The 15,077-nt window shown below is 44.8% G+C and overlaps 1 protein-coding gene across 3 annotated transcripts in view; it reads right to left on the reverse strand.

Moving 5' to 3' along the window:
* Positions 1–14,282, reverse strand: part of CLMN (calmin) — a 67,005-nt gene extending 52,723 nt beyond the window's left edge. The window contains exon 1 of one of the 3 annotated variants that reach the window (XM_088673056.1): positions 14,167–14,282. In XM_088673056.1, the coding sequence (XP_088529182.1) occupies positions 14,167–14,248 (82 nt within the window). In that variant the 5' untranslated portion in view covers positions 14,249–14,282. Of the gene's footprint in view, positions 1–12,853; positions 13,946–14,166 lie in introns of those variants that run through there. The other 2 variants (XM_035106652.3, XM_088673061.1) reach the window with 2 other exon arrangements.
* Positions 14,283–15,077: the final 795 nt, after the last annotated feature.

Genomic DNA, 15,077 nt, shown 5'->3' on the forward strand with positions numbered 1-15,077 from the left:
GATGGAAGTTAGAGTCTAGCAACCTATGGAGGGTAACCACACTGGCTGATCCTATGCTACAGGATTAGGATTTCAAGGAATGTTATGCCAATAATGTGCTTGCCAGCAGACTAGGTACATCATGTGCTCAATCCTAGTAGCAATTCGGATCAAAGGAGCCCCTTTTTTTGTCTCCAAAATTATATGCATCTATTAGATTTCTTGCTGCTTTTGATCCTTTTGACAAAAGCAGAATGTTTCAAGTTAGTAAGGCCAGAATGCAACATTTTTTTAAAAAAGCACACACAAAAAGCACACAATGGTTGTTGCCACAGGAGAAAATTAAGCCTATGGAGCAAAAACCTTCTCTGACCTTGGCATGGGCACAAGAGGATAGTTACTTTTAGAACCTGCATCAAACGTGTCAAAATGAAACTGGAACAAAAAGTACTTTCCCAACCTTCCAACTTTGTGTACCTACAAAAATGAAAGCTACTTTCAAGAACTGGAAAGAAATGGAAGAACTTTGCAGAGTGATTTGAGTGTTAAAAGATTTCTGCCACAAGAGGGTCTCTTTCTTCAATAGGATTTAGGACCTAGCATTTATTTATTAAAAGCTGGCTGTCAAGATGGAAATTATATTGTCTTTGTACAGTTCCTACCCTTCTCTTCCCTATGTATTTCAAAATCAGTCCGGCCTCATTGGTTGTATTATTATTAGCCATATCGCCTCAGGAATTGCATTTCTGAATAGGCATGTCAAGATTGGGCACCTCCAGGGCAGTATTTTCTTTTTACAGCTGTATTCCAGAGCATGTCACTGATGCAAGAGTATTGTGTTAGTGGTTCTAAAATGCTTCCCCAATGTTACAGCAAGCCCAAAACTTACATTCCAGGGATCTCACCTAAAGCCAAAATCTTGGAAAGTCAAAACACCCTGTGTTTGACGGCAGGTGGGATCACCAAAGTCACTTTTCTCAGAACCCAGCCCCCTTTCCACTCCGCTTTTTTTGGGCCATACACATACAGCTATATGCATACGAGTTAAATGTAAATGCACATAAGTTGTGGGCTTACTGTATTGTCTTCTAAATTCCCACTTGCCTTTTAAGTCTTACTGATTACTGTTTCTGCACGGACAGTTCCCGACTGCGAAGCTGCAAGTCCTATCTGTTTGGGGAAATAAATCCTCCCCAAGCCCTTCTTCATCAGACAGTCTCTCGCTGCTGCTTTGTGGGGAAAAGATGCTTGACTTAAAAGTAAAGAAGCGTGGCCTTAAAACTGCAGATTGCAGCAAGGAGATGTAGTTCAGCTGCTTGCTAGGAAACACACCAGCAATTATGATCGAGTACACCCCCTCCCCTGCAATTCTCATTGTTAAGACTCGCCCGCCTCTACTGAATTTAGCCGAAAAAGAGGGATTAAATAATAGAGAAGGAGCTGTGTTAAAAGAAGTTCAGCCAGTCCTCCAGTTTAGCTGGTAAGGATGAGGCTAACAATGGCTATCGACCACAATGTTCTCCCTCCACTGTGGGAGGCAGTGTGCCTCTGAATACCAGTTGCTGCGAATTGTAAGTGGGGAGGGTGCAGGAATTTTCTTATGTTCTTAACTCACTGTAAACTTCGACAACCTCAAACACGGATTATATTAAAGCACCAGGTCCACAACAAGAAGTTTATACACACCCACAAACACCCACCCACCCACCCATAAATATATGCCACAGTTCATGGTGAAATGTGCAAATTACACTCGCTGCCAGCCTCAATATTTCCCTTTCAGAGTGTTTCCAAAACTCAAATTCTATTGAGCTGCGTGTGTTTTTAGCAAAACCCTTGTAAGGTTGGCAGTGGGAGCTTGCTCCTTGCACAGTTTACAGATCACAAGTATGCAAATCTCATTCCTTGGTTGGGAAGTTTACAAAATGTTCTAGAGCTTCATGATGTAGCTTTGCACTCTGCAGATCTTGTCAAATTCATTTATTTTAATTGCCATTCCTGCTCTGAGTGATAATGGCCCAGAGATGTCACCGACAGCATAAATAGCTCAAAGGTATGAATGAAAGACATTTGGCTGGACCATTAAAAATGAAATAAATGAAGGCGAAGATTCTAGGCTACTCTCGGGGTCACGCTACATGCTGTATTAAGTAGGAGCTCCAGCGTAACATGTAGTTTGGCCACCACAGCCTTTATATCCCTGATCAGCAACTGGTCTACCAGGATGGCTGCTGCTTTGGATGCAGCCAATCCAAAGCAGCTCTTCTAGCAGCCAACAATCACTGGTGACACGCTCCTGCTTGCAGCTGCAGCCAATCACCCATCCACCCCATTCACTATCCATGTATAAGACGAGGTGCGTTTTTGAACATAATTTTAGAGTAAAAAAACCTCAACTTCTGGGCTGCATCAATAGGAGTATAGCATCTAGATCAAGGGAAGTAATAGTACCACTGTATTCTGCTCTGGTCAGACCTCACCTGGAGTATTGTGTCCAGTTCTGGGCATCACAGTTCAAGAAGGATACTGACAAGCTGGAACATGTCCAGAAGAGGGCAACCAAAATGGTCAAAGGCCTGGAAACTATGCCTTATGAGGAGCTGGGTATGTTTAGCCTGGAGAAGAGAAGGTTAAGGGGTGATATGATAGCCATGTTCAAATATATAAAAGGATGTCATATAGAGGAGGGAGAAAGGTTGTTTTCTGATGCTCCAGAGAAGCGGACACGGAGCAATGGACTCAAACTACAAGAAAGACGATTCCACCTAAACATTAGGAAGAACTTCCTGACAGTAAGAGCTGTTCGACAGTGGAATTTGCTGCCAAGAAGTGTGGTGGAGTCTCCTTCTTTGGAGGTCTTTAAGCAGAGACTTGACAGCCATATGTCAAGAATGCTTTGATGGTGTTTCCCGCTCAGCAGGGGGTTGGCCTGGATGGCCCTTGTGGTCTCTTCCAACTCTATGATTCTATGACTTATACACGAAAAAGAATGGTACATGCAGGGGGCTCAACCCACAGCCTCCAAAGGTGGCCTCAGCACCATGTTCTGCTGCCACAGATGTCGTTTACTCTCTGCTCCTTATGCCCCAAGTTGGCAGCTGGAAGGAGGGAGCAACCAACATCTGTCGCGGGACCATGTCTGTGCAGCCCTTCAGCACAACAGCACCCCCATTCTCCTAAGCTCAGACAGCTTAAGTGTTCCATCTGAAACAGAAGCTGCTCCTGCAGATTTAAGCACTGCCTGCATCTAATGTCTCGCTCAGTTGGCAGGAAGGCAGCAGCATGGTAAAAACCGAGTTTGGAAGAGAAGACAACAAACGGAATATCATCATTTTTGCATGGATGCGGTCCCAGGTGCCAGGGCCTGTTTCAAAGCTGATGTTTTCCCTCCTCCACTTATTCCAAGGATGAAGAGTGGCAGCTTCCTTCAGTTAACAGGTGTCTCTGGAAATGCTATAAATGAGCCCAGATAAATTGTAGAGACGATATAATTTCAAGACAGGAGCGGGGAACCTGTAGTTCCCTCAGCCTAATTTTACGCAACATCCTGCAAGTAAGTTAGTTCAGATCTGCATTCACAGAGGGGGAGTTGGAAGAGGGGATCTAAAACAGGCTGGTTCACATGTTGCAAGGAACACTAAGCTGTTTCTACAAAGCCAGGGATAGTTCAGTTGGCAGAGCATGAGACTCTTAACTTCAGGGTCTTGGGTTCGAGCCCCATGTTGGGCAAAAGATCCCTGCATTGCAGGGGTTGGGCTAGATGATCCTTGGGGGTCCCTTCCAACGTTCGGGTTCTATTTGGAGATGCTAGGATTGAAACTGGGACTTTCTGCATGCAAAGCATCTGCTCTGCCGCTGAACTATGCCCCTTTTCACCAAAGGATTCAGAACAGGATAATGTTTATGCAAAGCAATTCCACGTAACTCCATAAATTTCAATGCGCATCTTTTTGTCAGTGGCTTTCACCCCGCTCACAAACTTAGATCCAAACATTTCGAGTAAGCTTTCTAAACATAACCTCTCGCATTCTATTTGGAAACAAGCAAGATGTGATTTTTTTCCCAACTTGGTCAAAAAGAATTCCATGAGTTTGTGAAGTTCTCGCTCAAGGTCATAAAAGGACTTTAGGCCTACGTTAGACTATCATAGTCACAACAGGTTTTATTATTATTATTTTATTTTAAAAAATTAGATGCTCTGCTGGTGAACACACTTTGGCAGCCGAAATTGCCTTTGGCACCATAGCAAATGGAGCTTTAAAGCCCTGCCCTCTCTAAAAATCAATAAACAAAATTCCCCCTGGACTTCAGAGTAAGAGCAAGGCAAACATTCTGTGCCACTTCAAAAACCTCACTGGTGCATTCAGATCCACATTGGGTGGAAAAACAGATTGGATTTTTAACTGGATGACTGCTGCACCAGGTCCATTACATCAGACGATGTGGCCTGTTGCCCATGAGAATACATATAATATATTTTGACTAGTTAGTCCCTGTCATCCCAAAGCAATAATTCGGCTATAGCCAATCACTGCTTATCTTCTAGAATTGCATTTTCCAGCTTTTTGTCAGGCTCCAATTACAGTGGTACCTCTACTTACGAATAACTCTACTTACGAATGTTTCTACTTATGAATGGAGCTCCGTCCGCCATCTTGGATGCGGTTTAGATAGGATTTTTTCTACTTACAAATTTTTGGATAGGGTTGCTTCGACTTACGAATTTTTCTCCCAATGCATTCCTATGGGATTCGACTTACAGATTTTTTCGACTTACGAATGTGCGTTCGGAATGCATTAAATTCGTAAGTAGAGGTACCACTGTAGTCCTTGAACAGATTTTACCAATGATGCACCGGGGGGGGGGGGAGAGCACCAGTAAATTTGCATTAAAAGACAACCAGCTGTATCCAATGTTAATCATACCCAGTAGACCCATTGAAAAATGGACATGAAATCAGATCCATTAATTGGGGTGGGTCTACTCTAGGTAGAAGTTAGTTGGCTAGAACTCTCAGCTATGGAGAAGATGCAACAGAATTCTCATACAGCATTTCATCCTTTTATTTGTATCATTTGTCTATACAGTGGTACCTCGGTTTGTAGCCTTATCGGAATCTCTTTCTCCAGGTTTAAGTACACAATTGGTTCTGGCAGTCTATACTTAACCTGAAGCATACTTAACCTGAAGCAAACTTTCCCACTGAAAGTAATGGAAAGTGGATTAATCTGTTCCAGACGGGTCCGCGGAGTACTCAACCTGAAGCATACTTAACCTGAAGCGAACTTTCCCATTGAAAGTAATGGAAAGTGGATTAATCCGTTCCAGACGGGTCCGCAGAGTACTTAAACTGAAAGTACTCAAACCGAAGCGTACGTAAACCGAGGTATGACTGTACAGTGGTACCTCGGTTTATGAACACAATTGGTTCCGGAAGTCTGTTCATAAACTGAAGCGTTCATAAACTGAAGCGAACTTTCCCATTGAAAGTAATGGAAAGTGGATTAATCCGTTCCAGACGGTCCACAGAGTAACCGTTCATAAACTGAAGTGAACTTTCCCATTGAAAGTAATGGAAAGTGGATTAATCCGTTCCAGACGGGTCCGCAGAGTACTTAAACTGAAGCGTTCATAAACTGAAACATGGGTGTAATTGGTTCCGGAAGTCTGTTCATAAACTGAAGCGTTCATAAACTGAAGCGAACTTTCCCATTAAAAGTAATGGAAAGTGAATTAATCCGTTCCAGATGGGTCCGCGGCGTTCATAAACCGAAAATTCATAAACCGAGGTGTTCATAAACCGAGGTTCCACTGTATATTGCATTGTATCCTGCCCAGGTATCTAGAAGAATGGTGGGTTATAAATACTTTTAACAGTCAAATAAACATACTGACAAGAACCGGGTGCCAACCCTTAATTCAAACACACCTATAAAGTCCCATGAGCCCTGGGACAAGTAACGCAACGTTCAGTAAAATGCAAACAAGAGCTTACTTGCAATCAGAAATATATCTCTGTTTGCTTTTACAGTTGTATTATATAGACACTCAAGTGTTCCCATTTTCCTGCTACTTGGACAGTCTACTCCTGCGCACTGAATTGGTCCTCAGTACTGGAGTTTGCCAGGTGTACATGCTTGGCTTGGAAAAGCATCTACATATCCTATTGGGAACTGGGAGCCCATTGGGACAGCCATTTGGGCCCATGGCAGCTGCTTGAATTCCTGTGCGTGTCGGATCCCCTGTACGTGGCTAGCTGGCTAGGTGTTGCTGCTGCTGCCGCCAGGCACAGGGAGATTAAATGCTTTGCATTCCACCACAAAGCTTTGAAAGAAAGAAAGAAAAAGACATTTAAGAGTGGTGAGCAGAGCATGGTGGCAAATACAGAAGCAGCAAAATTTCTATTAGGTTTTGTATGTAGTTGTTTGCAACTGTATGTAGTTGGTTTATACCACTTTTAATATTTGCTGGTTGTATTTTGTACTTTTTCTAGGCTTACCCCCAGAGAGGGGCTGGTAGATGAACAGTAAAAACATGAAACAAATATGTAAGCAAATAGGAGGTTCTCTGCTTACAGAGTGGAATGGTACAGCCAATGATTTCAACCAACATAGCAACTGAAGAAAACTTTATAAAAAGTTATACTGCAAAGGTATTGTCTATTATTTTTTAGAAAAAATCATTTTGATAATAATAATAATAATGTTTGATGTTTTATTGTGTTTTTAATATTCTGTTGGGAGCTGTCCAGAGTGGGCTGGGGAAACCCAGCCAGATGGGCAGGGTATAAATAAATAACTGTTATTATTGTTATTGTTATTATTATTATTATTATTATTATTATTATTCTGAGCATGACTTGGTTGGATATCCACTTATACCTTTTAAGAGTTGTTTAAAATGTTTCCTTTTAAATTCTACGGCAGTGGTCAGGAAACCTCGAAAGGAGCTACGATGAGCTTGAAACGCAGGTGTAACCTGAACCTCACAACCTTCCTAGCACATACAGTGGTACCTCCGGTTGCGCACGGGATCTGTTCCAGAGTTCCGGTCGGATCCAGAGGTGTGTGTATCCAGAGGTGCCACTTCTGCGCATGCACACAGTTTAGCACTTCTGCACATGCGGCGAAACCCAAAAAAATACTTCCAGGTTTGCTGCGCACGTATCCCAAAGGATATGTAATTGGAGGTGAACGTAAGTAGAGGTACCACTGTATTGAGATATATGTGTGTTTATGTTTGTACACACACACACACACACACACACACACACACACACACACTTACAGACTAGGCTGCAGGGGTGCCATCTCACCCTCAGGATATGTGGATGCCCTCCACCACAACGCAGGTGTGCTACGTCACATGCACACGCCTGTACACAATGCATGGCGTGTGTATTTGACATTGCATGCCTGCCTTGCAGTGCTGGCAGGCGATGGCTGCTCTTCCTCCTCCTCTCCGCAGCCAGCGAGACACCCTTTTCCGCGGGAGGAGCTCAGACTTAGAGGGAAAGGGTGCCTCGCTGGCTGGCTGCAGAGGGCACAGCTGAACTCCTTTTCTCTCAGAGGCAGTGCCGCGGCTGCCTGCCACCTTTTCTTATTGACTTTGTGGGTGCCTGCCCCCCACAATTACATTATTGTGGGTGCCCAAGCACCCACGGCCCCCTGGAATTGGCTCCTATGCCAGGCTGCTTGATTCTCGTTTGTGACTTTAACGATAAAAGTCTACTGCACTGTTCAACAAACACTATAAAAAGGTGGCGGCTCAGTCCTACACAAACAGTGCAATCCTATGTACGATTACGGAGGAATAAGTCCAACCACTGTACTTAATAGAGCTTGTTCTCAGGTAAGTATGCGTAAGAATGCAGTTTCAAGCCACTTGCTCGTGCGCAACACAATCCCAACTGAGTCCCACTGAGTGCAATGGAACTTGGTTCTCAGCTAAGTGTGCTTAGGGTTGGTATTGGTAGAAAACAAGTCTGTTACAAAACAGAAACCACATTGCTTCCCACCAACTGCAGCAATTTTCTCTGCATGCTTTCCTGTCGTATTAAGAACATTTGCTCCCTGCTCCTAATGATAATGGCATGTAATCCCAAACCCATTATTTTAATACAAGGTACAGCTATACTTCAGCTTAACATCAACTGTTGATTAAAAAGATGGGCTACATTAAGCAAATTGTTTTCCCATCCCCGAATAAACCACAGCTCTTCTTTTACTGTTACTTGAGTTGGCACAGCCCCTGCCAACTCAGGCAAACTGAAGACGAGCAAATATAAACTTTGCTGGACATATTTCATCCATACGGAATGAGAGCTAATGAAAGTCAATACAGCTTTGCTTTTGCATTAGCCGATCTATAGGCAATGCGGACAGAACAATCAATGTGCCATTTCCCCCTTAATTTGCTCCAGCGAGGTTCCATTGCAAGGAAACCCGTTTCCATCACCAGCCAAGGACCTACTGCTGGACTCCCCTTTAGACCAGCACTGCCAGAATAAAATTCCAACCCAGGGAAGTAGGACCTAGGGCCCTCCAGACACTTCTAGACTAAGTCCCACCTTCCCTGTCCATTGGCTGATGCAAGTAGCAGCTCAAAGGCATATGGACAGCAACAGGTTCCCTATTCCTGCTCTAACCTCCTACTAGCTTCATTATCAATATGTCCAAGCATCCCAACACTTCTAAATGCTTTCCGCTCTCTCAAAATCATGGCTTAAGGTCATTCAATTATGGCCAGACTCAACAGCAACAATTATTTCTATACTGCGCTTCATCTGAGGGTCACGATATAAAAAACACAAAAATACGCAGCATAAACGCAAACATCTGAAAATAAAGTTCCAGATCAAAGGTTAAACTTCGCTTTCAAAGTGAACTACAAGAGCCCTCAAACCCTGCAAAGATCACAGGCTCTCAAGTTGTTTTGTCTACCCCACGATATTTGACCTTAGAAGAAGAAGAAGAAGAAGAAGAAGAAGAAGAAGAAGAAGAAGAAGAAGAAGAAGAAGAAGAAGAAGAAGAAGAAGAAGAAGAAGAACCAAGATTGTTACAAATACTGGCCTTTGAATAACAGATTGTCAAGAAAGTGCCTGGGAGAAATACTCTAAAATTACTTCTTCAGGGATGGCTGTGTCAGGTGTAGCTAGAATAGAGATTTTGAGGAGCCAAACTGCATCATGTACATGCCTCTAAGCGTTCATAGAAGTCACATTTAAGTGTATTTCTGTTAGCAACCAGTTCCTCCTAGTTCCTACTGATCTTAAGAGGAAGATTAATAGCCTATTGCGCCTGGGCCAGTAGCCCACCTAATTCTTCGTCAACCGGCAATGGCTCTCCAGGTTTTTCAGAGAGGAATATTTCCCAGTCCTCCCTGGAGATGCTGGCAAATGAAGTTGGGACCTTCTGGAGGAAAAGCATGCGCGGAACCATTGTGCTATAGTCCTTCAGCCCTGCATGATGAAAGCACGCGAATTATTGCTTTTAAAACTCATACCTAAACACGTCAACTCAGGCCTAACCCCATGCGAGTCCAACGCTTAGGATTGCAGCTGTAAAGAAATTCAAGCAAAGCTGGTGTGGCACAGATCTGGTGGCTGGGTGCACAGAAAACTCTGGCGAGCATGGGCACTTAAGAAACATATGTTCAATGGTAACACTCGAGAGATATACATACTGGAAGGACCAGCATGGACTCTGTGTCCAGTCCTTTGCAGAAATACTATAGTTGTACAAAATGTTCCAAGCAAGTATATAAATATGCTTTCCAATCTAAAGATAACCCAGCCTCTCAATACAGAAATCAGGGCATGCTTGAGTAATGGATTCAAGCTACAAGAAAGAAGATTCCACCTAAACATTAGGAAGAACTTCCTGACAGTAAGAGCTGTTCGACAGTGGAATTTGCTGCCAAGGAGTGTGGTGGAGTCTCCTTCTTTGGAGGTCTTTAAGCGGAGGCTTGTCAGGCATCTGTCAGGAATGCTTTGATGGTGTTTCCTGCTTGGCAGGGGGTTGGACTGGATGGCCCTTGTGGTCTCTTCCAACTCTATGATTCTATGAACATATACATACAAAGACCCACTTAAGAGTCCATACTTGCAAAGATGGCTTCCGTAGTCTCTAGCTCTTTAGCTATCTATATTCAAGCATTCATGTTCAGGGAAAAAATGCTTTAAACTTAGTGACCTAGGAGGAAGAGTGCAGTAGCACATGCCTGTAATCCTGGAAGTGGAGGCTGGCAGATTGCCTGAGCTCAGGAGTTCGGGGCTGCTATGCCGATCAGGTGTCTGCACTAAGTTCAGCATCAACAGCGTGCTCCAAAGGATGCCATTTCTGAAAGTTACCCATTGCCAAGAGTAACAGCCATCCTAACGATGTCACATTCTTGGGGGGATTGACCAGGTACCACAGCTATCCCATGAATAACATGGATATCCCATGAATAACAGCATGGGCAGACCTTCCTCTTGCCATGTTGGCTCTAGATCAAAAGCTTGGCAACTTGTGGCCTTCAGCCCTTGGCCCAGTTTCAAAATGCCTCTGTAATTGATCAGGACCGCTGGAAGAGTGATTTGTCCCTCCCTTGGCAACCTACTGGCCAGGTATGAAGACAGAGAGGGAGGAGAGAGAGAGAGAGAGAGAGAGAGAGAGAGAGAGAGAGAGAGAGAGAGAGATGGAGATGGGTGGCAGAGAAAAATAAAAGGAGTTGCCTGTCCAATTTGTCCTCTAGCCCCAACCGCTGCTGGCTTTGGCCCCTGATTATTAGCCTCAAAGGAATTTGCTCCCAGAGAAAAAAGGCTGCCTAGCTATCCTCTAGATCAGTGGCTCCCAACCTCTTTTTTTTGGCCATGCCCCACCTAAGCATCTCTAAAATCCTGATGTCCACCCCCGTCCCCCAGTGACATATAATTATTATTATTTCAAAAATTGGACTCCTATTCACATGACGCCTAAAAGGCCATTCACTGTTAATAATTCATTCTTGAATTACACCCCCCCCCCTAAAAATCAAATTGCCCCCTGTGGGGCATGTGCCCCATGTTGGGAACTACAGCTCTAGATGATACTGTGGGTCTTCTGTCAGGGGAGATTTTAATGGACTTTCCTACTTATCCAATGAAAGCTTAATATTTTTTAAGCTACCTGATGTGGAGGAGGAAGCAAGGGCAGATTATAGGAAATAGTCCATTACAATTTCCCACTGCCCTTGCTAACCATGCCCCAAATTATATATTTAGCACATTTATTCCCTTAATCCATTGAAAATGTGAGTATTTGTGATAGGATTTAGAAGCTGTGGAGGAGAAAGGAAGGACAGTGCAAGGACGTCTATGAAATCAGAGTATCCAGCCTTACGAGTCCATTAGACCAGGACTAGGTGAGATGTAGGCCTTGCCCTGTCTAGTTTCCTTTTTCTTTCTTTTTAACTAAAATCCTCATGGTCTATCAATGTACAATGCAAGAATGCACAACCAGGATCTACTGCCATCTATACAAAATACCATCAATATGATTGGCATTTCACAAAGTATAAGGTGGCACTCACCTGTCCCAAGGAGGTTGCCATTTAAGTTTTTACAGAGGGAAAACCACAGAAAAAGTGGTGGAGGGAGAGATGAGATGAAGGCAGCAGCAATGGTATATATTGCTTCAGTTGCACGCACTTAAACTTAGTTGCTGTGGCACATGGGGAGGTTAAGGAATGGCTAATCAGTGCTATGCGCTCCTGAGTGTACATTATTGCTGAAAAAAGTGCCTTGCTTGCTCAGACCAGGGCCCATCAAGTCCAGCATGCTTTGCAAGAATCCCAGCAGGCCTTGGGGGGATGAGGCACCAGAAATTGGCCCAGTGGTTTCCCAGTGAACCATGATCTACCGTCACATTACCATATTTACTCAGATGTAACGCACACCTTTTTTTGGCTAAATTACGTCATGAAAATTAGGTTGCACATTAGCTTTGATGCCCCATTTACATTTGCCAGCAAATACTTTTTGGGTTTCAAGGTTTTGAAAATGGAGGTGCATGTTCAGATTCGATGGTGCATTAGATTCATGTAAATGTGTTGTTTAGTCGTTTAGTCGTGTCCGACTCTTCGTGACCCCATGGACCATAGCACGCCAGGCACTCCTGTCTCCTGTCCATCTTGGGTGGCCCTGCATGGCATAGCTCATAGCTTCTCTGAGTTATTCAAGCCCCTTCGCCACGACAAGGCATTGATCCATGAAGGGGATTCATGTAAATACAGTACAGTATATCCAGTTTTTAGGTTTTCTGCAATGAATGCTGATTGCTTCAACTTTTCCTAAAGTTAAAGACCAAAGCTAACGCACATAACCGCTTCTCCTTCTGTGCACAAGTCTCTCTGTCTATGATTTCCAAGCAAAAAATTAGCAGAAAAAGCAGAATGATACCTTCAACAAGTCACCTAATATTACATCTTTGGCCTCCTCTAATTCCCCAGTCCTGCATACAGAGCACCCCAACAACAATTCCTCTTCGTGCCCCAGCGCCAGATATTTTATCCTTAAGTTTACACACATTAAGACTATTTACTTTCTTTTTATTTTTTGGTCTCCCAAGCACAGCGGATCAAAGCAGCCAGCGAATGGGAAGCTGTGCTCAAATGCACAGGCAGAATTAAGACGCGGGAGTTGGGGGGGGGGGAGGAAGGAAGGAACCGGAGTTTAAAATCCCCAAATCGAATCCATCTGGAAGCCAAAGCCGGAGGGGAGCGCGCTCCTCGGGTGCGGACGCGCACGCCTCACGCGAAAATTCGAAACACAGAGGTAGCATTGGGGTGCGGGGTGGGGGTGGGGGGACACAAATATTAAAAAATCTAGGTATTTTATTTGTTTGCTTTTACCTTGGAGATTTTGGACTCTGATGTCGCTGATCTGTCCGATCAGCTCCTCCCGCTGAAACCAGTCCCATTCGTTCCCAGCCATGAAGGAGCGAGGCAGAAGTGGCGATGGAAACGTCGCGGCTGCAAAAGCGGGGGACCCCTCCGTGAGCTCTCTCTCTCTCCCCCTTCTCCGAAAGCGCACTCGGGCGGAGGCAGGATGGGGGGAGAGAGGGAGAGCAGAACGAGGAAGAGAAGAAGGAGGGACACAGAGAGAAGAGAGCGCAACCGGCAGGGGAGCGATGGGAGGGAGCAGGAACTGCTTGGCCAGAAGAGTTTGGGGGGGGGGAGGCGGCGTTCAAAGCCACTGAGCAGACACAGGAGGGGTACAGGGAGGGTGGGTCCGAAAAAAAATACCCAGACCTCACATTTACGCACAGGAAAAGGGCAGTGCGCGGGGAGGAGAGGGATGCAGAAGGTATGGGGAGGGGGCTGGCTGGAGAGGAATCTGGACGGGAAGGAAAGCCTCGCGCTCTCCCCAACCCTCCCCCCCCCTCCCGGTGGGATCAAGTTTTTAAAGGACGGAGGTGAAGCCTGAGGATTCTCGGCTGCATATTGTGGTGTTTCGCACAGAGGCGACGCAGCCGCTGGTTTGAGTGAGGAAGGAGCAGCCACGCAGAAATGCGCACACAAACACCACCTGGTTAATGTTTACTGGAGAGCAAGACGCGTAACGCTGGCGCCGGCCACTATTCACACGCCTCCCTCCCTCTCTCTCTCTCTCTCTCGGCCAACGTCAGCCTCGCCTCCTCTGCTCTCTTTTTATCCTGGGCAAGATGATAAAAACAATCGCCATCTGATTAATCATTTTTTTCAATTCCAAATTGGTGGGTGGGAGTCAGGAAGGAAGGAGAAGAGGGGGGGGGTTCTCCAAATCTATGGGAAAAGCAAGCAGATATTCTGGTTAGCGCTACCGTCCCCTCTGCCGGTAGCAGCAGCAGCAGCAGCAGCCGCCCCCGTTTGCAAAATGAAGACATGAGACGAAGCTCTGCATTCCTGCTTAGGGATTTCAAACCTGTGTGTGGCGGAGAGTAAAGGAAAGCAGCGCAGAGGGACGGGAGGGAGGAGATCCGTATCACCCGAGCAGAGAAAAAGGGAGGAGAAAAAGGAGAGAGAGAGAGAGAGCAGGAGGGGGCGGAGGAGGAGCAAAACCCTCCAACCTGTAGGTTCCGGGGGCATCCAGGACTCAAGGAAAAATAATGCAAATGTTTTTAAATGCCCAGAAGAAGAATTTGGGCAAACTGGCTAATTTCTACGAGGGCTTCTTTCGGTCCTACCGTCTGCCAGTAACAAGCTGCAACAGTAGAGAGAGAGAGATCTTTTCTTTGGGTTCTTGAATTGTTTCTTGCCTCCAACCATCTCTTTTAGCACTGGATGGGTTCCAGATCCGTTTGCCAATTGAGTGCTTCTCAATATGCGATACACGATAAATAGCTTTATAGCATAGGGCACATGCTCAGCCGATTTCATGTTTCACGTGGGAGCAGGTTGGAAATATTTTTTACGTAGGAATCGAATGGCCCTAATCTGGGAGGCGACTCTCACGTTTGGGGCGCTTCTGAACCGGAGGGTCTCTTCGGATGATGGCCTTGTTATTTTAAGGAATGCAAAACCAGTGCTTTTTTCCCTTGGGGGTACTCAAGGGTACGCAGTATCGGTTTACCGGCACCTTTTTTCCCTTGAAGAAAAGCACTGTGCGCAACTCTTTTAATTTATTGCAGGCAATCCAAATGCCTTTCTTCCGGATAGCAACAAGAAAATGATGTTTCTTGTCCAGGATTCAAAAAGTGCAATCTTTGGCCAGTTTGCAAAAATTTCCCTACTAGCACCAGTACTGTTGTTGGGAGAGCTTGGAAAGATAGTCCTAGTTGCCCATAAACATCACAGAGGGCAAGTCAGTGACGCATTCTGCTCCCCCTCTTGCTTGTTAATAATAATAATAATAATAATAATAATAATAATAATAATAATAATAATAATAATAATAATATTTATTATTTATACCCCGCCCATCTGGCTGGGTTTCCCCAGCCACTCTGGGTGGCTTCCAACAGAAAAATAAAACACAATAATCTATTAAACATTAAAAGCCTCCCTGAACAGGGCTGCCTTCAGATGTCTTCTAAAAGTTTGGTAGTTGTTTTCCTCTTTGACATCTGTTGGGAGGGCGTTCCACAGGGCGGGCGCC

Source organism: Zootoca vivipara, chromosome 1 (assembly GCF_965207765.1).
Source record: "Zootoca vivipara chromosome 1, rZooViv2.hap1.1, whole genome shotgun sequence".
Taxonomy (NCBI): Eukaryota; Metazoa; Chordata; class Lepidosauria; order Squamata; family Lacertidae; genus Zootoca; species Zootoca vivipara.